A 22,636-nucleotide genomic window follows, 5' to 3' on the forward strand; every position below is an offset into this window, starting at 1 on the left:
GGATAAGCGGAGGAAAATGGATGGATGGATGATGGAAACTATTTGAAAATGACAAACCCACAGAGCAATCCATTACCCCAGGCTGTTCTGACTTCAGCAGCTTCTTCCTGTTTTTCAGTCAGACAGCAGCAGACAGGAGGAGGAGGCTCGGTGAGGAAGAGGAGCACAGAGCGAAGGTTTTCCTCTTCATCCCAGCAGATCCCAGCTCTCAGACCATTTGTCAGAGACTGATTTCCTGTTTTTATATAAAGTATTACATTTCCATACCAATCTGTGAGAGAAAATTGGATGATCCTACACATGTTGTTTCCTACTGTTGTTTCCATTTGGTTCATTTATATTTACTGATGTTTGTTTTGTTAGTTTGTGAAGCACCTGGAACTGGTTCATATTTAGCTCCCATCTCCACCAGGTGGAGCTATTTCATCACATCACCTTCAGCAAAGGAAGGAACAGCAACATCAGTGTCAACCTGCGAACCAGAGTCCTGCTCGGGTCCAGTTTTGAAAACTGGACCCAACTCTCACTCACTTTAAAGTGAGTGAGAGTTGTGTTCTTGGAAATGTGCCTGTATGGCCCCTGGGCTCTGCAGCTGTTCCCTCAGTGAGGATGTGCCCAGCGTGTGGCCATTAAACGCTGACACTCTGTGGCCCTGTTTACAAGCAACAAAGCTGCTGGCAGCGCTGTCCTCATTGTTGGTAGCCACACCGAACCTCTCCCATACATCTGACTTGGCCTTCAGTTATGTATTAATCCACAGTTTTGTATTTACCACGGCCTGTTTTTCACTTTTAAGCCCCTTCTCTAGTGCCTGGTACCGGCTCGACTCGACTCTCCTTATTTGTTTTTCCATCAGTCAAATGTTGGGCATAGGACCTGGTACCTGGTACTATTTTTGATATCACCTCTGTCGAGGTTCCAAGCGAGCAGAAACGATACCAAACGGTGACATGTAAACACTGCAGACCAGTGATTGGTCAGAGAAATCACATCATCAATGTGTGAGACATCCTGGAACAAAGAAAGCACAATTTTTAAAAGTAACATTATTTAATGCTAACTACCACTTTATTGTAGTTACTGTATGAACTAAAAATGGCCACATACTGAGTATCAAGAACAGCATACCTTCACTGTCCTCCGCTGTTACTGTATCGGTTGCTGATGACATCAGGGCAGTGCAATACAGTGTCGCTATGACAACCAGCTACACTTTTGAGTTGAGCTGGTACCAGGGCATGGAAAAGTGGTTTTAGGTTTTCCAGTACAACACAGTGATGCCTACGGTGATGTCTGAGTTAAGTCCAGTGGTTTGTTTAAGTGTCTATGCTGAGTTGAATCTCTTACTGATCATTGAACCCTCGCTCATCTTTCCTCTCAGCTAAAACTCCTGGATAAGCACAAATTTCTCACTCAAAATGTTCAACACTCACACACATTGCTGTGTAAGTTCACACAGCCCCAGCTGAATGTTCAGCATCTCTTATCATGTTTTTATTATATGTAGACTAACAGTGGGACAATTAGTCTGTGAACAGGTCCGTGAATCTGTCATGTTTCATAGTGGAAAACAGCCAACACAGCATATATCATTTCTGTTATTTATTCTATTAAAACATTGTCTTAAAAGCAAATAACTTATTGCCCTGTATTCTAATTATTATTTTAAATTAACATATGGATCCACCAGAGAGCGTGGCTTCTTTGCATCCACTGTCAACGTAGGCAGGTAAAACGTTGACGTGCCGTTCAGTACCTATCAGGAAACTAGGCTAATTGAGAGAATATGATTTGGTTTTCTGTAAAATATATGTCAACGCTAGACTCTTGACCCACACTCCTCACCAGTTGGTGGTGGTGATGCACCAATTCTTTGTTTGCCAACCGATAAAAAAAAAAAAAAAAAAAAAAAAAAAAAAAAAAAAAAAAAAAAAAAATCTCAGAAGAAGAAGTAAAAAGAAGGAGAAGAAGAAGGAGAAGAAGAAGAAGAAGCAGCAGCAGCAGCACTATGTAGAACCTTAGACTTTTTGTGTTTGCTAATCAGCAGACTTCGGTCATTATTTTGTCCTTTAGTCCGGTTTAAGTTGTAACATGAAGGCTAGACAAGTGCTGTGACCCATACGCAGATTTTAGAAGGACGACTAAACGCTGGTAAGTACCAACAAGCAATTGCGGCTTATCAGTCTGGCTCGTAAAATATGACGCCGAATTCCATTTAACAGCTTGGAAGGTTAAACAAGACGTGGACATGACCGAAGACAGCACCATGTTTTAGCTTTTGTGAATTTTAATGACACTTTTTGAAATTCGGCTTAGAAGTATTTCTCTGGGCTGCTACAAATTGCTAGGTTTTGAAAAGTTTTACTTAGCTAGCTAGCGTTAGCACCGTTGTCCTCGGCGTGTTGTGCTGCATGATGACTGAGACACACTGCTAAGCTGAAGTTGTATAAAGTGATTGTTTGTTACTTGTCGGTTGATTTGCTCAACGCCGAATTGAGGAGTAACACGTAGTAATTCATAAATAGCGTTATTCTTTAGTCCGTTTTTCCTTGATTCGTGCTTTCATCGACACTTGATAAAATCGAAATTTCAAAGATAAACGAATAGAGGTCTACATGGGGAGTCTATTATAAGTAAATATTGGACCTAAGTAAGCACAAAATGGTAGTAACAGCTGATATCATTGTTTAACATTACAGGTGGATATTTAGTGTGATTTTATCAAGTTTAACATAGAAAACCCGGAGGGACAGTTTGCAACTGATTTGCAGCAGCTGTCTTTTAAGTTGTGTGCAGACTTTTACATCTTAGCTGTGAAAACAATACTTTCCTACTCTGTAAAAAGCCTGAAACTGGACATGGTTTGTGTTTCAGATGCAGAAGGTGGAGCTGGATCCTTAGCAGAATGAATATCGGCTCTAAAAATAAGAAGCGGGTTGTGCTGCCCAGCCGTCCTAACCCCCCCACTGTGGACCAGATCCTGGAGGACATCAGCCGAGCTGCTCCCAGCGATCCAGTCTTCAGCATCCTGGAGCAGACTGGACAAAGTAAATCCACATGGACCTGCAGGAGAGGGATGGGCTGCAGCTGTCAGACGATTATGTTACACATCTTATGAACTAACAAATCAAGGAAATGGTGTCATTTGCTGCCTGTACCTCCTGTCATGTACTGACCTTGTTTCGCCTCCTGTCTCACTGCTCAGGGTCATCTCAGCCTTCAGACAGTGATGTGGACTTGAGGTTCCAGCAGTGTCGTCGGTATCTGGAGCTGAGTGAGCGGCTGCAGGAGGCTCGAGACCAACTGCTGCGACAGAGGGAGGAGCTGAGGGTGGCGGGGGAGCAGCTGGACAGAGATGTGGCAGAGGTCAAAGGTCAACCACTCTGACTCTACACTACCTGGGGTACATCCCAAGTCTCTTAGATGATTGTTTCTTGATCCTTGCTTGACCTGGAACTTGTTCCGGTTGAGCGCAGATCCAGGACATCCCAAGACTCTTACGTCTGCTCTGAGGAGCACAGAGGCTGCTGGAGGAGCCGTGAGCCAGGATACCTGAATGCGTCCTTCATGGAAGTCTTCTATGGACCGACACACTCCTTTGTCAGAAATCACTTGGTGATTGGACGCTTCAGAGGAAGGGACGTCTGATGTCTCTTGGAATGAGTGTCCTGAGTCCTCTCTTCTTGTATCTTTTCCTTACATCTTGCGTAGGTGGGGCTAAAACACAATGAAAAGACACAAGTGAGGGAAACGTGGATGCATATAAAAGACTTGAGATGTGCCCCTGCTGTCACAGACTGTCCTCTTCTTCTCTGTCTGGGATTTTAATTGTTTGGCTTTGGTCTGTTATCAGTACACAAACTTGGCACGTTACTATACGTCATCAATATAACATATCACGTACCTATTGCAAGTTGTTGATAAAAATGCCAACTATTTAGTTAGCTTACATATCAAAGAAAATACAAATTACCAGAGTGTTTAGTGGTGATTATTTTTTCCAGTAGTAGAAGTACTCAGTTTACTTAAATAAAAGTAGCAAATACCACGGTGTAAAATACTCAGTAAACATCCTGCATTTGAACTGTTACTTATGTAAAAGTACAAAAGTGTTATCTAAATTAAAGTACTAAAAATAAAAATACTTGTTATAAAGAATGGCAGAGTTTTTCATTATTGGATTTTGATTATTGATGTATTGATGTGTACATCACATTTACGCCTGCTGCTGGTAATGGTGGAGATAATGTTAAAAGTACTTTGCATACTGTTGGGTAGTTTGTGAATTTAATTTTTTAGGATTAATAAATCTTATTATACCATAATTTGTTTTATTAACCTCGTTCTGAAAAGTAACTAGTAACTAAAGTTATCAAGTAAATGTAGTGAGTACAAAGTGCAATATTTTTGTCTGAGTTGTAGTGAAGTTGATGCAAGTTACAGAAAATGAAAATACTCAAAGTACAGATACCTCAAAATTATACTTAAGTTCAGTACTTGAGAAAATGTACTTGGTTACTTTCCACTGCTTTTTTTTTTCTTCCCCTCAGTATTAAAGCTCCAAACAGTTTGTGGCGTTCTGACAGGAAGTGGCGAGCCCTCCAGTCTGTAACGATCGGTCTCTGCCCATTTCACCGGATGCGATTATAACAGGTCGTGTTCTCTCGGCACTTGTTGCTGTAAAGAGTTAAACTGTGTTTGGACTCGACGTGACGTCACTTTTTCCCTCCGTTCGGTCACCGGTGGAGTGTTTGGTCAGTCTGTGTGAATCTTCCACGAACTGTCATCGTATCTTCCATCAGAGGACCCAGGGGCTAAATGGGGGTGTGTGACAGTGTCTGATGATACCGAGATATTTTCTGGTATTTTGTTGATGATGGCCATATTTTGTATCCTTCAAAAATGTGATAGTCTTGCACCACCTCACTCTTGTTAATAGCATATTAATTGTTGCTTAGTAATGCTATTAATGGAAACATTCCTATACTGATTTACTAAAGGGTGACAGTAAAACGCTACAAAAACACTGAAATCACTTTTGCAGAATGATTGTGCTGCAGTTTGCTGGGGGTGTTTGTGTCCCGTGATGGCCGCCGTCTCCTGAGGTTTTTCATGTCCTGTGCCATGGTTGGTTTGCAGATTGTTGTCGTTTGAGCAACATCTGTCTTTTCAAAGCCAAAGTACCTCCATGCCAGTGATTATGATCGACGTCTGGCAGATCAGTGTAGCGCCGTAGCCCATGAGGCTGGTGGCGTCTGCAATTTGTTTCCTTGCACCAGGGCCGTTGTTGTCAAAATCTGTTCTCCCATCGAGTTGCGGCTGCATCTCTGGGCTTCTGGTATCAGACACGCCCAGAGGGATTAGAGGACTTTAACTTTCTAACTGAAGAATCCAGCAGGGAGTGTAATTATCAGACAGATTGGACACTAGCAGGATACGGAATGATAACTCCTATCCAATAATTCATAATTAAGAAAAATTGTTACTCAGTAGTGGCATACATCAACATGTCAGTAAATGTGCCTGGTTAGAAATGGTGGAGGTATTCACTGCGCAGAGATGATTCAAGAATGCAAACAATAAAGATTTGGCTGCATTGAGAAGGTTTTATGTCAACACTGAATCAGCACACCTAACAAGAGATGTCTAACCCCGGGGTGAAATATACTGTATATCCAAATGTAGGCTAATTCAAGTGAAATGCCAAAGATAAACATTTCCTATTGTAATATTTGAAGTTAAGGCCTTGTGCTCTGACAGAGGTACCTTCATTATTCTTCACAATGTTCCTTTATTTGACTTGATTGGTTGCTGTAGTCAGTTTGGACGACAAAGTATTGTTGACAATCTCATGTCAGTCCAGAACATGCAGTACGTTCATCTGACATGACTTCACTGTACCACCTGGATTTAGTCTTCAGAGGTCGACTAGTGTCAGCATTGATCACACAAGAATTTCCCTGGAGACAGATTCATTATTCAGGGATTTAAACTTCCCTTGGCTTCTGAACCAGCAGAGAGATCTGGATTGCTGTCACAGTTGTGCCATCTTGAACAGAATTACAACGTGAGTTAGCCCTGGCATCATGTGTTCATACAGGACTATCAGAATGGCCATAATAAGTCCAGAGGGCTGTTGTTTCGTTTGTGTGCGTCAGGCCAGAACTGGGCCCTAAACTAGAGTGGGGGCATTGGAGCCACAATGAAAAAGGAGTATCCTGCATTGTATGGGCAGTGGTCTCCCTTTCAGTCTCTTATCTTAGAACAGGTCTCTGATTGGTCGCTGGAGTCAGCGAGGGTTTGTGGGGAATTCCTTCCCCTCTGAAGTAGCAGAGGTTTCAGTTTTTGGTGTGATGTCAAGCAGTTTTTTCTCCTGCTAGGTGCCAAAGTGTTTCCGTGTCCTGTCTGGTACAAACCAGGTTTGTTGCCAGTGACAGGGATTTGTGTATCCTCTGGGCTCTGTGAAAGCATTTGCATCCTGAGGGGGGAAGATGAGGTCGTATGGGGTTATAGAGCTGGCTGGGTTTTGTTTTGAGGTGAACCTCAGTGGGATTCCCCCTGGTCACATAGTGGTAAAATGCCCGGATGTGTTAAACTCCCCAGTCAACAAATCTCTTATTGACTGTTTTGTCTCATTTGCCTCTGACATCATCAAAAACAGAGCAATTGAGTGTCAAAATGTTTCTGTGGTGTTCAACATGCTGAAGTCGGCCCTGTGTTACCGCTGATAACAGCCGACCGCCGTGAGCGTCAGCAGCAACCAGTTCACCGGATGCTGAGTAGCACATCAGGTTTACTGGACTGGTCCTGACTGACATGGAAAGCTTCCTTACTTGCACTGCTGTGCCAGAGAACTAAATCCACCATCTTTGTCTTGTGCAAACATTAATTTCACAGTTAATCTGAAGTGAATACTTTGGGAGTCAAAAGTGGACAAATCAAGTAAATTATTCAAAGTGAGTTTATTTATTTACAAATTCCCCTCTTTTTTGTTTCCCTCCCTTCACTGCAGCTTAGTGAGGACAAACTGAGGCCGTTCTGGACTAGAAGGACTCTGACAGGTCCACTTGTCTAAGTCTGACTGCCAAAGCCTCGTTGACGTCACATGAACCCGTGGTATATTCTTACACAGAACTGTGGGTTCTGTTTCCCGTCACTTACACTGAAAACTCATCAGAAAGGGATCTGCAGTACAGACTTGGAAAACTGTGAATTTGTCCTTTAAATCCAAAACCTGATGCAATAGTGAGCTTTGTTGATCAGAGCCCATGTTGTAAAGCCTGTTCTGTTATTACATGGCCTGAAGCTGGGATTTAAACTCTGACCATTAGACCAGAAGTATTTACAGCTAGCGACCTCTGTGATATGTGGGATGTAATGATAGTTGTCGTTTTTGGTTTAGTGAAGCTTCAGTCGATCTTTAAGCCAGGCAGACACTGCGCAGTTTAACCCTGAGTTGGTCGCCCCTGATTTAGTACTGAGCTGGATTTGTGTCAGATCCGCTGTGGTTGAATGTTGGACACCTGATGGATCAGCGATGTGGCTGTTGAGGACTGGTTGGACTCCTGGCAGGCTGGACTGTGTGTGCAGCAGTGGTTCAGAGACCTGACTTCACACAGCTGCTGTCAGCTTGCTTAATTTTACTGCAGTAGTATTTTACATGTTGCTGTGACAGAGACAGGCTGATCAGACTGTCTTCCTTCTTTTGCTCCTGTGTTTGCCTCTTCACTCTGGTTTTATGCCAGACTTTTCACATCTGCGTCTGCATGAACGAGTCAGCACAGCGGTTTAATGAAACACGTCACTTTTATTGGATGAAAACATTTATTATGCCACACCTCTGTTGCCTATTTCACATGGCACCACCAAACATCGGTGACCTTGTTCACACATGGAAAATGTGGGACCTAATTGTTTAAATTCCTCTTATGTGTGTTCTTTTTTTAATATTCAAAATGAACATCCAATGCAGAGGTTTTAACTAATTCTGCATTTTTGTGGACATGATTTAGTCTAGAAACTGGTCTCCAGCCGGGCGTGAACGAGGCCACCGACAGTGAAGGTGGACAAGCTTCCATTTTCCTCGTTCAACCAATTAGTCTTGTTCGAGCTGTTAAAGTGACACTAAACCTAACACCTGTCTTTTGAGTATCAGCCACTCGGCTACACTGTGTTTAAATCAACACCTTTCAGTCCTGCACTTATCAGGGCTGAAAGATAAGGGACAAAAGATTCACAGTTAAATGATCCAAAATCAGTTCAATGTGTCATGTATGACAAAGAAAAGCATCAAATCTTCACCTCGGAGAAGTTAGAAACAGCAAACAGTTGTAACTTTGCTTTAAATGATATGATGAAACAATTATCAAAACTCTAAGTTGAGCCTGTACGGAAAAGGGCTTGATACTCAAAAGATTACTTTAACATCTGGAAATGGCCAGTGTTAAAGATTTGCATTCAAAAGCTACTTGAATTTTATTCATACTCAGAACATGCTCTGGAGGCTCAGTAGGGTGGGAACAGTAGTAGATACAAAACCATACTGTAATGAGTAAACAGCCCGTCAGCGTCCGAGTCTGTGTTCCGTCTCTGATCTCTGAGCACACACAGAGGACTGACGGTACAACTACAGAGAATACTCATCGTCTTTTAATTCAGTGACTTCTCGACCTATCGCTACTTTTACAGCAACACAGTTAAGCAGATATTAACATGTTTATATAGACTACCCAAGGTTAGCTTCTGTAAGGACACTGTCCTGCTGACCACCACCGAATCAGGTCATCTTTTTGTTTTGTGACAGGAAACACTCAGCAGCAATGAGTGCATGAATCTAGTAGCAAACACATATGTCATCGCATTGGATTAACAGAGGCATGTGGTCACTTTGTTCATCTATGCTGACAGTTTATAGTGTTATAGGTCTTTGCAGCACATGAATACAGATGGCTAGTAATGTTCTTGTCGGGCTTTGGAAAGTATTTTCTCACTTAACACTCATCCAGTGTACACAATGTTATCAGCAGTGTGTAGAGTCAGTGATTACACGAGCATGCTGTCAGGGAGCAACACCGAGGTTCTTTGGCCCACTGGGACACTTGGAAGATTTTCTGTGCCTGCATGTTATTTACAATACTGATGAAGACAAAGAGTTTGGGAGAAAGTGAAGCGAGCTGGTAGTTTGGAAAGTGACAGTATGTGCTATAATATTTCCTGCAGCAGTGATGGAAACAGAGTCCAGTATGTGTCCAGGTGGAAAGTTGACATCTAGGTGTAACTATTTAATTCCTGCAAGTAGGGCTGGGCGATAGGACAATACTTGATGTGGGGAGACCAAGTGTTGCGCATGCCTGTGTGAAGATCTGCTCCAACGTAGTCTGAGAGCTTTAAATTTGCATTAACCAAGATTTAGCACAAATTTGGATAAATCAAGCAAAGATTGTTTAGAAGTGTTTCCTCCCCACGGTACTAACCCCCCCCAAATGAATCTCTCAAATGAATCATTTGTGCTCTACAATAATTTAATCTCATTCACTTCTGTACCACCTATTATCTTTCTATATACAGTCAGGGAAAAAAATTATTTGAACCCCAGCTGATTTTGTAAGTTTGCCCACTAACAAAGAAATGATCAGTCTACAAATTCATAGGTATGCTTATTTGAACAGTGAGACACAACAACAAAAAATCCAGAAAAATGCATTACAAAAAAAGTTATAAAGTAATTTGCATTTTCATGAATGAAAAACATGATAAACATACCATTGAATTTGTAGACTGATCATTTCTTTGTTAGTGGGCAAACTTACAAAATCAGCTGGGGTTCAAATATTTTTTTTCCCTGACTGTAAATTGAACTTTGTGTTTACTCTAAAACCCAAAGTATATCCACAGCCACAGTTTGGGGAGGTGAGGACAAATAAAATAAAAACGATATCACTATTAATTTGAAGAAATGTTTTAACAAATATGTACCCCAACCTTGCTGGGCTCTGTTTGTCACAGGACCATATTCAGTTGAGTGGTGAGGCAAAGCCCCAAAGTACTGATGCGCTATATGTAAAAAAAACTTGACTGCATGTCAGCATATTTGTGTCCTTTGTGAGAGTTTGTCAACAGTCCGCCACAATTTGTACCTTTTCCAGGTAGCAGTCCCTTGTGAGTTATCATTCAAGAGTTTGCATAATGTTCCTTTTATCGCTTCTGTCCAGGAGACCGATGGTGATTTATGTGCTGCAATCAAGTTAAATGTCTTTTGCTTTTTGTTTTCACTACATTTCTACCAGGCAATGATTATTCTACAAATAGAAACAAGTACAAAAAGATGCACTTTCTTTCCATGAGACTTTTCTCTGAAGTGCATCTCAAAGTTGTGGGTAGTCTGTTCATGTCAGACCTGTCTCAATGCATACATCCAACTCTGTATTAATGGTTGATGGAAGATGTGATCAATTGTCCAAAGACATAAACTTGATTGGAATGAATGGGGAAAGTAAAGGGTCAGTACCCGAGGTATAGGGACCAGCACACTCTTCACCTGTCCACCTGAGTGCCGAGTTTCATACAGTAGAATCACCAAACGTCCTATGATTCACCTTTTTCCCCTGACTTCTGATTGATTGTGGTTGCTTGGCTCTGTGTGTCTTGCAGGCAGCAAGCCATGGGGCTGGGGATGTAATTAAATGGAGTGACGCGGGCAGACTTGCTGGGTGATCCCTGGCGGAAATGGACAACCCCGCCCACGTGGCTGTCTGACATTCCTGTGACAATGGTGCTCCTCAGGGAACCTTCTGTGTCTCCATCCTCGAGGTTAGCCCCTGAAGTGGTAGTAATCTTTCTGAGGAGGGTGAGTCTTGCCACTTCCTCTGAGATCACTGGAGCTGTTTCCACAGAGGTGCTCGAGTTTGTCTTGTTATTTGTAAAATCTTCTGTCTGGACTGTCGCATCACTTGTCTTGCGAGATGAAACTACAATGGTTGGCAGTTTTCCTGGAAGAGTTGGTTGTTTTGGCTTTTCCCCGTCAGGAGAAGGCACCAGAGGTAATGCATTGGCTGGAAGAGTGCTTTTCAAGATCTGAGGTACGTCTTCATCTCTGATCCTCCTCCAGGTGATTCTGTTGTTTAGCCGAGCTGTGGATCTCTGCCCTTTCTTCTTGGTATCATCCTCGCTCTTTGCTCTTCCACTCGAATCAGAAGATGAAGAGCGGAGGGAAGAACGGCTGGTCACTCGGCTCAGTATGTTGATGCTCGGTGATGAGGCATGGCGTTTAAAGGTTTCTTTGTCTTGTTTTTGCCTGGCTCCAGCCACTCTGCTAGGCCCGTTTCGCTGAGCCACCCTGCAGGGGCTTTCAGAGCTGGTTCTCCTGGCCGGGCGTCTTGAAGATAGGTCCCTTTCACTGGAGGTTGCTCTAGAGAGGATTGTAGTCCGTTTCTGAAGGCCAGGGTCTGGCCCCTGGACTTCCTGTGCTTGTCCTGCAGCCTTTAATTGCACCATTTTCGGGGGTTGCACAACTGCCTTAAGCTCCTGACAGCGCGATGAGCAAAGGAAGACAGCTGAAGCTCCAGGAACTGCTCGGCAGGGAGATCCATTCTGAGACCTGGGCATATTTCGTGCAGAGCTATCACGTCTCAGTGCACTCTTTGATTCCTTAATGAAAGTCAGCTGTCTCAAGAATCCACTGCGATCAGACTCACCGCCACTTGAATGGACAGAAGTCATCCTGACGAGGTCAAAACGATCAGCAGGTAGCACCTTTTTCCCAGTGACCTGATTGGTTTGTCTGGTGGTTGTGTGGTTAGTTACCAGTGGTGACAAAGGTCGGGGCTGCCTTACTGAATTCTGCATGAAAGGTATTCGGACAGGCGACTTCTGAGTTTTAGGTGGTGAGGATTTTTCATTTTGATTCACAACAGTAGAGCGTCCCTTTCTTTCAGGTGGACTGCTAGCTGGCGGGCTACTGGCTGGAGTGGCATTCTTTTTCTGAGCAGATTTATTTGTCTGGGTCAGGGATGTTGTCTTCTGTTGTGACTGTTTGGATGGTGTAGAGTTTTGCGATGATCCAGAGGATGAACTTTTTGGTATCCTTTCCCTTTCTTGCAGGTGGACTGCTAGCTGGCGGGCTACTGGCTGGAGTGGCATTCTTTTTCTGAGCAGATTTATTTGTCTGGGTCAGGGATGTTGTCTTCTGTTGTGACTGTTTGGATGGTGTAGAGTTTTGCGATGATCCAGAGGATGAACTTTTTGGTATCCTTGGAGGTGGAGTAGAGCTCCTTTTTGGCAAAGACAGTTCTGTATCCTGGGGGTGGCCTAGTCTATGAAGGCTCTTTGATCTGTGCTGGGCAAGGTTTGGATTCTTTGGAGCATCTGTTTTTGCTGGCACCTTTCTGGGAGGAGGTCTTTGTGATGGAGCGGTCTCTTTTTTTGGTGTATAGATCACTGTCCTGCCTCTGAAGACCACAGGAAAATTTGGAACTGGCTTGCGCTGTGCAAAGTCTAGAGGTTTATTTGCCTTTTTGTCTTTAGCAAATTTTCGTTCTTTGGGTGTAAAGCTGGATGTTGACATGAATGACAGGACTGATTCTGTCTCTTCAGAAGATGGTTCTTGAGACTTTGATGCTTGCAGCCCAGTGACAACACAATTAGCACCTTCCTGTATGGCTCTCCATTCAACACTGTTGAGGTCTGAGTCTTTATCCCATGCCATATCATCACTATCCATTTCCTCATCCATGTTCCACCCATCAGAGGACTTTTGTTTTTGACTATTTTCAGCTTTCTTCTTCCTGGCAGCAAGCTTCCTCCTCTGCTTGGGCATGGCAGAGGTTATGCATTTCTGAAGTAGGTCATCCTCTGAATCTATGCTGACGGAGCTTGGTGAACTTTGCTCTTCATATTGGCTGTGAATAGTCATAGGCTTGGTTTGTTGCACCATATTCAGGGTCTTGTTGTATCTGTTTTTGTACCATATTTGCTGGGCTTTAGCCTGATGATTCTCAAACTCAGCATCGCTCAGTGAACTAAGCGAGGAGCTGAGTGAGTAACATGCCAGGGAGTCATCCTTTATCAGCTTCTGTTTTATCCTGTGAAATCCTCTTGGCTTTGCTTGGGAGTTATCACTCCTGCCAATATTTGTCATGCTCCGGGAGAGAGTATTTCTACTTGCTTCTCTGATCTGTTTTCTACTTGTTTGTTTCATTGCTTCGTCTTTTTCATCTTCCTCCCCATAAAAACCATTGCTGTCATCTGAAGAATGTGTCATTTGTCGACAGATTGTGTTTTCTTTTTGTGATCCCACATTGTTACCTTCTGTGTTTTGCTTTATGACAGGTAGCTCCAATTTTCTGACTGGGCCTTGACCGTGCCTCCTCTTCTGTTGGTTAGGAGACTGATCACGATTTCTTTGGCTTGCTACTCTGTCGGTTACCTCTTTGCTCTGCATCAGCACCCTCTGTGTGGGAACGACATGTTTGGTTGTTCGGCTCATTTGTATCTCAGGTTGGTAGTTCATCTTGTTGGGTTTGTGGAAGTGTGAGAATATCCTCAAGTCTTCAATCCTCTTTGCCTCATCATCAAGCACTTCCTGTTTGTTCATACCTTTAGCTGTGCAGTCTTTAGCTCCCCTCTCCTTAACCGGATACTGAAGTGTGTCATCACTTAACGATGTTGTGCTGGAGAAGTTAACAGGTGTACCTTCTGCAGAGTCAGTGAAGGAAGAATCATCTAATTTGATGTCCTTCTGGGGGATGACAATTCTTCTTCCAGGATACATCTGGGTTTTGCCATTTGGGAGCATCATGTACACTGGAAGATGTATTGGTTTTCGGATCTGAGAACTGAGAATATGAGGAGGGATTGTGGTTATCAGGGAAGGTGCTACTTTTCTAAACTTTGAGGGCATTGCAGAATTGATGCATTCCTTTAAGATTTCTATGTCATCATCCGAGTTGCCCTCACTATATCTCTCCCCTTGGTCGAGTCCTTGCTCATCCTCATGTGGGAAAGGTGCGTTTTTGTCATTTTGCTGTAGTAGTGGGGTTAGTTTGAGCTCCACATCTTTCTGTATATAGTGTTCGTGAAGTGGCAGAGCACTTAAGCTTGAAGCACAGGAGAAGTTCTCAGTGGGCTTTTCCACAGTGAAGTAGATCATGGTGTCCAGGTCAGGAGGAAGGTTAAACCTCTCCTTCGGGTCTGTGATTTCCATGAACTTTCGAAGGCTGCTTTCCCACTGTCCAGATACTCCTGTGGCCTGTGCCTCTGGTCCATTTGACTCAACACAACATGGAGTTTTACTTCGGCTAGGAGGCATGGTTTGTCCTGGGCTGTCGGGTAGATCACTTGGACTTATTGTTCCATCAATCATCTCACTACATGGATCACTTTGGATTGAGCTGGCAATAGAGGGAGACTCAAAGCTGCCCAGTGAACTGACTGAGCTACAGCGACTCATTACGAGGGGCGTCTCGTGGATGTAATTCTCAGAAGAACTGGATGGAGATCTGTCTTCAAGTATGGCTGGTGAGGCTCCTCTGAGAAACACTTTCTCCCTTTTGGAAGGACAGGCCATCTCAATGGGATCTGTCTCTTTGCTGGGGAAGGTCTTGGAGTCAGTCATCAGCAGCTGGCTGTCACTCAGATCCTCCAAGGTTTCATCCTCTTCAGCCCTCTTCACCACTTCTCCATCCTCCACTTCAATTATTTCTAATGAGGAGTCGCTCTCCAGTTCATTTTCACTTTGTCCATCCAGTGCTCCGTCTCCAGAAGAGAGGGAGGACAGTGAACTGCATCGGGAGAAGCAGATTGGGGTGTTCTCCACAGAGTATTTCTGGACCGTCTCCATTGTCCCCATTGTTGGGCTTCTGGTGGATGTCATTGGAGAAAATTTAGTAATATTTCCCCCAGTCATCACAGTAGGTACCCATGCTTGCCTCTTCATTGCCTGAGCAGCCTGGACATTGATAGGCGTCTTTGCTGCACCAAATCTGGCCACACTCTGTATAGGTGGGACCTGTTGATAGGAAGGAGACAGTTTAACTGAAGTCATGCTGACATCAGAGGAGACTTTAGTAGACGCACTGACAGGTGTTTGAACAGGTTGTTCCTGGTTCTTTTCTGCATCTGTGTTGCTGACCTCTGGAGGTTTCACATCTTTGTTGTCCACAGAATCTCTCTCTGGTATGTCTTGCTGGCTAGTCTCATTCAGGACAGCAGGTGCTACGTTGTAATCTTCATGGGCCACCTTGAGATTGAGCTGGTTTGGTCGTCGTTGCTGCACCATTTGAACTCTTTGAGCAGGTTGCATCTGGTCTTTGCTGCCGCAGTAGCCATCGCTGGTGCTGCCGCTGTTCAGGCTGTCTGTTGATACACTTGAGTGGGTGGTTTTGAGGCGTAGGAGGGCGTGGGCTCTACTGAGGCGTTCTCTGTGAGCCAAGCTGCTTGTATCAGAGAGACGGCAGGGAGAGCATGATTTTGCCCTGGCTTCAGTGAATTCATCCATTACATAAGGCCAGTCTGCCAGGTGGTCCTCAGAGCTGAGGCTCAAACTGTCTTCAGAGGATGTGTGCATGGTGATGTCTTCCACTAACCTGTCGATCTTGGCAACTGTGTTGGTGATCTTTTTTGCTAGCTTCTCTGCTGCAGCAGATACCACATCATCGGGAGGTGCATGTCTCTTTGTGACCATCTGAGGCGGCTCTATGTCTCTCTCAGGTTCACTGTCCCTCTTACGTGGCTGGTTTTGCAGGAAGTTAGAGTTGGTAAGAAACATGGACAGCATAGAGAAGCTGCCAGTGTCCAGGCTACTGGAGATATTGGGGCCCTCATCATCATCGAAACATCCAGAATCTGATGCATAATCCTTAGCCAGACTCTCAATGTGTCGTAGTGGCTTGTGGAGGGTTAGGTGTTTGGGGCTCCGTTTCTCAAGAGTGTCAAAAGTCTCTGCTAGATGCTTGGCATCCAGCTCTGCCTCCAGAGCCTTCTGTTTCCTCATGTAGAGCGAGGGCATGCAGGAGCCAGGAGATACAACTGCAGTATCCTTATATTTCAGGGGTCGGTTGGTCAGGAGGTTCCTTAAAGCTGCGGCACTGCCCATGGCTATCATCTTGTGCTTGGAGTGGATGAGGTTGCGCAGCATGCTAACTGCCCCGAGATCCCACAGCAGCTCCTGGTCTTTTGGACTTCGAGCTGAAAGGTTCCAGAGTGTCCCGCAGGCGTTGCTCACTATGGTCAGGCTGTGGGAGCGCAGGTGCTGCAGCAGGGTCTGGAGGCAGTTGTGGTCCCTGAGGATTTGTCTGAGAGAAAAGAAAGCAAAGGCATTTCAGTAACTGTACCTGCAGCTACAGATAATCACTGCTTGGTGTAGTTGTTAATGGCAGGTACGAGTGGTTTTACATTTTAGCCCATTTTACTACAAATCACAGACACTTTGTATCTGTGCTGGCCATGTTCCACAGCATGCTATTGTATTTTCTTTCAAGTTTTTCCCCTTCCATACATCTGTTGGGTTCTATTCATTCATTTATTGTATATACCAACTTGCAGAGCTTAATTGGCTCCAGTTATCTAATAGTGAACATCGTATCTGATTACACTGTTAACATTACTTCATAGTTACTTTGTAATACTGTTGTATGTGTAGTTGAAAAATCTGCATTGTCTGACAAGCAACTAACTTAACTCTGGCCAGAATGAATTGGTCACTGTGTATTCACTGTGATGGATTATCTATCAGTCAAATTAGTTCCTTACAAATAGGTTTTAATAGCATGCAGAGAGAAATTGAGACCAAAAGCTGCATGTGAGGTTAAAAAAAAATCTGATGCCCTTAAAATGATCAGAAATAAATTGGGAGCAATAAATGGGCTAAAATGTGCAACATCATGCAACATTATTTTATTTTCACTAAGCATAAATTCTGGCGAAAATGCTTAATCACTTAAAAATATTCCATGTTGTAACTTGAATTCAGACAACTGTAGTTTAATATCTGTGGTATCAGTGAAGAAAATCTCATTTAAATCGATGTCAGTTTCACTTCAATGAGGTTGTTCATGTTTGTTAAGAAAGGCACAGACTCTCTTCTAATTTTGTGGCATTAAAAGAGGAAACAGAGGATGCTAGTGACCAAAATAACCTCAACTTACTGGGTTTTCTTCAGACACTGAGCTGCATTTTTACAGAGGTCCTCGGCCGACAGGCTGGGTTTGTCAAACTACATTTTCTAAGGTTAAGTATTAATGCTCCTGCTCAGAAACCATGTCTTTGCTAAAGTGACTGCTGGTGTTTGATTCTCAGAAACCCACCTGTAGTCTTCCCGTGTGGCGACCAGACTCGACACGTTTCGGAGGATCCCTCCTCCGCTCTCGATGATGGCGAGTGAGTTGGTCTGACAGCGGTACGTCAGTGTGCTGACCAGGAAGCCAAGAGCGCCGTTCACCGAGCAGATGGCCACCTTGTTGTCGATGCTGTGAGCCGACAGGTTCCACAGGGCGCTCAGAAGGCTCTTCAGGGTCGACTCCTGGAAACCAGCAAACAAACAGGTTTTATTTGGGCTACTTGAAAACATGCATCAAATCCACTCAGTATATGGTGAGTAACGACGCTGGACTGGACAGAGGAAGTGGAGAAGCGAGTTCCATGGTTTCACCTTGAGCGCCTTCAGCCATTCTCTGTGTTTTAGCTCAAATACTACAACTCTGGTGTACTTTGAAAAATAAATTTCTCTGCCGATCAGCCTGTAGCAGTCTCATTCACCGTCAGTTAGCAGATTCCTGAAGCTACATGAGGTTGTGTAGTCCTGAGGAAAATGAATCCAGATTTTAGTTTCACTGCAGACATGTGCTGCTTGATTTTTATATCATTAATCAATGGAAAGCTACGGCTGAGAACAGTGCAGCAAATCTGATGACAGGGTAGGTTAAAGACCAAACATGCTCGTTTGGTCTTTCAAAGGAGCAGCTCAACAGTTTGGGAAATACACGTATATCTCCTTTAACCTATTCAAAAGGTGAAATGTAAAAAAAACACATCACCTGTAAAACTGTAAACTCCTTTTATACTTAGATTTTTTTTTAAATGGGATATATCGATGTGTGAGCTCAGAGGAGCTGGTAGGTGGGTTTTGTTTTTTGCTTTGGACAAAGCTAATAGTCTGAACATCTGATGTCCCCAAAATGTCACACTGCGCTTTAAAGCAGTTCTTCAATCCCTCAGATAAAAACGTGATAAAAAAAAAACAACCTATTTCTTGCAGAGAAATCTTAAAATGCTTCAAGCAGCCAGACATTTCAGATCCAGTGAGGCCTCCACAGGTTACAGATCTTAACACTACCTGCCAAAACCTGCTTTTCTCCTGTTGCCGCGCCCTCTGTGTGGGTTGGGTGCATTACCTTAGTAGCCTGCAGGGCACAGGTCATCAGCGCAGACACACAGCCGATGTCTCGGAGGACTCTCTTGCTGCTGATGTCGGCCCTCCATGACAGATTCCTCAGGATGCTGGAGACCACCTGGTGCAGCTCCTCGCTGTCAGAGGTCAGCTGGGCCACCAGAGCCTGGAGGCAGTTCTTCTTTGAGCACAGCGTGGCCTGTGAGAGGGCGAACAGTGTTGGTCTGGGGAGGAAGCTCATGCTTAACACATCTGAATGCTCTGTGCTTTTAAAGCACTGCCGGGTTTGTCACCAGGTTACGTCTCTGAATGCCTCAGTTGTCCTGCACTACATTACAAATACTACAGTAAAACACAACCATAATAAATGTCCTTTGCACCCGAAAGTGGAATCGGGTCCTCTATAAACTCTTCCTCTAATGTTGTGTGAGCTGTAAAATGTTGCCCGCCCATCCTCAGCTGTTTGGTTTGTTCAGGCTGCAGTGACACAGTGCAGGAGGCAGCACCAGCTGAATGGTCTGGGTTTTTGCTGAAGAAATGAATTTTTTGACCAATTGTTTCAGCCCTGGAGTAGGGCATTACCCGACTAAGGGTTCTGTCAGAAAATGAACTGGCATGAATTTCACTGATTTCAATTTAACATCAGTATTTAAATGCAAAAGAGTGACAGGAACAAAGTTCTGCACATTTAAAAATCAAGCAAAGACAGCTGCATATGATGCAATAGTTAAACTGTGACCTTCTTAAATTGACAGTATCTAACGTCAAGCTGCCTATGGATTTGTCGGAATAACGAGACAGGCAGCACACTTGGGTTTCTGCTGAAATGATGCTCTTATAGGCAGGTTTTTCTTCTGAGATGAGGTTATAGCCGCGATTGCCAACAAGTTTGAGCTTCTCCTGTCAGTTAACCACAGCAAATGTTGTTACTGTGCTTTTGATAAACAAACCAGACCCTTGTGCCATTTTGCCAAACCAGCCACATGGTTGCAACAGTCTTTTCTCTTGTAAAAGTGGACCACAACGTTGGAAAACACTTTTAATAAAGCAGAAATCTCACCTTTATGTGGTGAGGTTTGTACCCTAACACAGGGGGGAAGACAACAACAAACTACGACTGGGGCTGTTTCTAGTGTAACGGACGCTGGCTGACAGAAGATAAAATACAATAAAAACAAAGGCTCGACTAAGAGTCTCAGTTGACTGACAGGTCTGGTGACTAATGATTGGACTAGTCGACTTTCAGGGGGCGGTCCTACACTGGTTCTTAAGGCGACTTGCCCTCTTCACCCTGTGCTCCTGGTTTTTAGCAGCTAGCTGGGATAGTCACAGGTTGAACATGAAGCACTGCTTTATCCAAACGCCTGGATGTTTTCCTCCCTGATCCCTGCAGGACTGATGAAACCAGCACAGCTCCTGGTCTGTCTTTACCTTGTTGACGACATCCCCGAAGGTGAGGTTAGTCAGAGCCATCCCAGCGTAGCGGCGTAGAGCCATGTTGATGGGATCGTTGTGTGTGCCATACATGTCCTGGTCCAAGTGGATCAGATCAGCTACCACCTGCAAACCACCTGCAAGACCACACCAAACCATCAGCAAGAGCAAAACACTTGGTTTGATGTTATGGGGAGAAAGAGTCAGCGCTGCACAAACCTAATTCATTCATGGCCCGTCGGTACTCCTCTTCAAAGGAAAGCTTCATGATGGCACACATGGCCTGGCAGATCTGAGGGTCCACAGGTTCAGGGATGTCTACAGAGAGAAGCAGTCATGGTTCTGATCATTAACCGAGTCAGTGCTGCTGACACTGTGCACTGTTCTCTGCGCTGCATTGAAAGGAAATTCCAGACTGGTTTACAATGAGCGAGTGATCATCTTTTAGTTGTAAAGACAGAATCTGATGCTACATGTTTGTGCAGATTCTCAGTCATCCAGGTCATAGTAAACTGAAAAAAACTTTCTAGGTCGAAGATGTTTCACCTCTCATCCAAGAGGCTTCATCAGTTCTGACTGACTGGTGTTGAGCCGGAGATATTTATCTCCCTCGTTGGTGTTTCAGTCCTTTGAAGGCCAACAATGTCCCTTAACAATGGCCATCAAAGGACTGAAACACCACATCTTCGACCTAGAAATCTAGTCCACTTGATATTTTCTAAGTTTTTTTCAATCTGATGCTACAGTTTCACAGGAACAGACTAAAACAGTGTAATGACCAAACCCAATTTTTTTAGAAGCCAATTTTATTTCTAACGTAGATAATGAATAAGTTGTATCTAATTAAAGTCTAAGTCTGCAGCTGTCAGCTGTAGTGAACTCGGGTTCCTTCTATAATTCTGTGAAACTGTTAATAAACCTTCTGCCTGCTGCCTTGGCAGTCCTCAGAGAGATGTCCAGTTGTGAATGTCATGCTAAAAATATGATATTCACAGGGGGACTGCTTCTCCAAAGCAGTAGGTTTTCTGGAGGTTCTATTTGATCTGGTTCTGCTGACGTCTGGTACAGTCACTATACACACACTATAAAATACTGTCCTGTGAGTTTGATTAATAGAAATACTTGGTGTAAACTACAACATGGGTCAGATGAATCTTGGAGCCCTTCACTGGCTTTGGTTTGTCAGGTTCAGAGGGAACTGGACTCACTGCTGGTCTTGGTTCCTCCGGGTGACGGTGTCCCAGCGTGGCTCTCGATCCAGTCCCAACCACTGTCGCAGTAGGTCCGGATCTGCTCCAGCATGTGCAGGACCCTCATCTCCCTGCGGGCCTGGCCCTCGTCCTGCTGGGAGTAGATGATGTTGTGGAGCGCGGCGCTGGCTCGGGACCTGGCCTCTCGGCTACAGCCTGCTGCCGCCTCCCCGGACCCGCCTCCACCCCCTGGAGCTTCGTGCAGGATTTGGACCAGCAAGGGGACGCAGCCTGACTTTCTCATGGCAATGCAGCTATCCTGAGAGCTGGACAGAGCCAGCAGAGTCCGGGACATCTCCTCCTTGTCTCTGTTGGCGAGCATGGAGAGCAGCCAGAACACCATCTCCACCTGAGGAGGGTGGACGGGTGTCAGCTGTCTGCTGCTTTTCACAGTAGCTGAGCCAAAATGTGGTTTCATTGCCTGTGTCTAGTCACTACACTGATTTGCTGCTGGTGTTAAATGACTACAGTTTATGCTTATGTAGACATGTCATTTTTCTGATACTAATGATACTTGACCAAATATTCATGTACAGTATATACAGAAATACAATGCATTTTTCTAAGTTTTTGATAATTTCCATTGAAATAAACCTAAAGTAATGACTGTCTGGAAGGAAGGGAATCTGTTTAAACGTAGTGGCGGATTAAGAAAATATTTGTGATCCACAATTAAAGCCATAGCCCCGTTGTCACACAGGGGCTGAAGTTAGGGAAGCTTTCTGAGGCACCGACTCAATTTGAAGCAGTTGTGTTGAAAATGGTTCGAAGCATCTGACAGGTAGAAATGGAAGCCCGGTACTGCATGTGTATGGGTGGTACAAGTCTGTGACTGTGCAGAAACACTCAGAATATACACAGTCTTAATACTTTTTTTCATTGGTATTTTGTTAAAAAAAGCTAGCATTATGAAAATGGGTCACTTTTAAGCTGCTATGACTGCTTTTAAACACTGAGACGTTGCCTACATTTGCAGTAACAGGCCTGGTCAAAACCAGCAAGTTTGATTGTGCACGTGAACATAGCTACTAGTTTATAGCCTTTAAATACCTAAACCATGCAAATGATTTGTTTCATATTTAGCATTTGAGGTTTCGTAATATTTACTTTACCCACCAGTGGTTGCAGAAGTACTCAGGTCCTGTACTGCCTGTACTGCATTAAAGGTACAAATACCACATAGTAGAAATACTGTTACAAGTAAAAGTCCTGCATTCAAAGTGTTACTTCAGTAAAGGTACAACAGTATTTGTATCAAAATGTACTAGAAGCCAGACCGGGGTGGTGGTCCCTCTTTTTAAGAAGGGGGACCGGAGGGTGTGTTCCAACTATAGGGGGATCACACTCCTCAGCCTCCCCGGGAAAGTCTATGCCAGGGTACTGGAGAGGAGAATTCGACCGATAGTCGAACCTCGGATTCAGGAGGAACAATGCGGTTTTCGTCCTGGCCGTGGAACACTGGACCAGCTCTATACCCTCTTCAGGGTGGCGGAGGGTTCATGGGAGTTTGCCCAACCAGTCCACATGTGCTGCGTGGATCTGGAGAAGGCATTCGACCGTGTCCCTCGCA

The 22,636-nt window shown here is 44.2% G+C and overlaps 2 protein-coding genes across 5 annotated transcripts in view; one reads left to right on the forward strand and one right to left on the reverse strand.

Moving 5' to 3' along the window:
* The first annotated feature begins 1,947 nt into the window (after window positions 1-1,947).
* On the forward strand, window positions 1,948-4,027 carry cunh19orf25 (chromosome unknown C19orf25 homolog). Its single transcript, XM_020609159.1, has 3 exons — window positions 1,948-2,151; window positions 2,875-3,047; window positions 3,206-4,027. The coding sequence occupies exons 2-3, from the start codon at window positions 2,906-2,908 to the stop codon at window positions 3,385-3,387; spliced, it is 324 nt and encodes a 107-aa protein (XP_020464815.1). The 5' UTR covers window positions 1,948-2,151; window positions 2,875-2,905; the 3' UTR covers window positions 3,388-4,027.
* A 5,646-nt stretch (window positions 4,028-9,673) lies between these two features.
* apc2 (APC regulator of WNT signaling pathway 2) overlaps window positions 9,674-22,636 on the reverse strand; it is a 35,620-nt gene continuing 22,657 nt past the window's right edge. For all 4 annotated transcript variants that reach the window (XM_020609130.1, XM_020609131.1, XM_020609128.1 and 1 more), the window contains exons 9-15: window positions 21,025-21,415; window positions 20,036-20,134; window positions 19,814-19,953; window positions 18,387-18,581; window positions 17,301-17,515; window positions 12,249-16,289; window positions 9,674-12,082 (exon numbers count right to left, since the gene is read on the reverse strand). In XM_020609130.1, coding sequence (XP_020464786.1) covers window positions 10,585-12,082; window positions 12,249-16,289; window positions 17,301-17,515; window positions 18,387-18,581; window positions 19,814-19,953; window positions 20,036-20,134; window positions 21,025-21,415 — 6,579 coding nt within the window. In that variant the 3' untranslated portion in view covers window positions 9,674-10,584. The remainder of the gene's footprint in view (window positions 12,083-12,248; window positions 16,290-17,300; window positions 17,516-18,386; window positions 18,582-19,813; window positions 19,954-20,035; window positions 20,135-21,024; window positions 21,416-22,636) is intronic.

The sequence above is a fragment of the Monopterus albus genome, unplaced genomic scaffold (genome assembly GCF_001952655.1).
Source record: "Monopterus albus unplaced genomic scaffold, M_albus_1.0 scaffold98.1, whole genome shotgun sequence".
NCBI classification, from domain to species: Eukaryota; Metazoa; Chordata; class Actinopteri; order Synbranchiformes; family Synbranchidae; genus Monopterus; species Monopterus albus.

Bases quoted from the DNA above. Each gene is read 5' to 3' on its own strand.
- cunh19orf25 (XM_020609159.1), top strand. From the start codon at position 2,906: ATGAATATCGGCTCTAAAAATAAGAAGCGGGTTGTGCTGCCCAGCCGT. The intron at 3,048-3,205 runs GTAAATCCACAT...CTCACTGCTCAG, and splicing joins CCTGGAGCAGACTGGACAAA to GGTCATCTCAGCCTTCAGAC.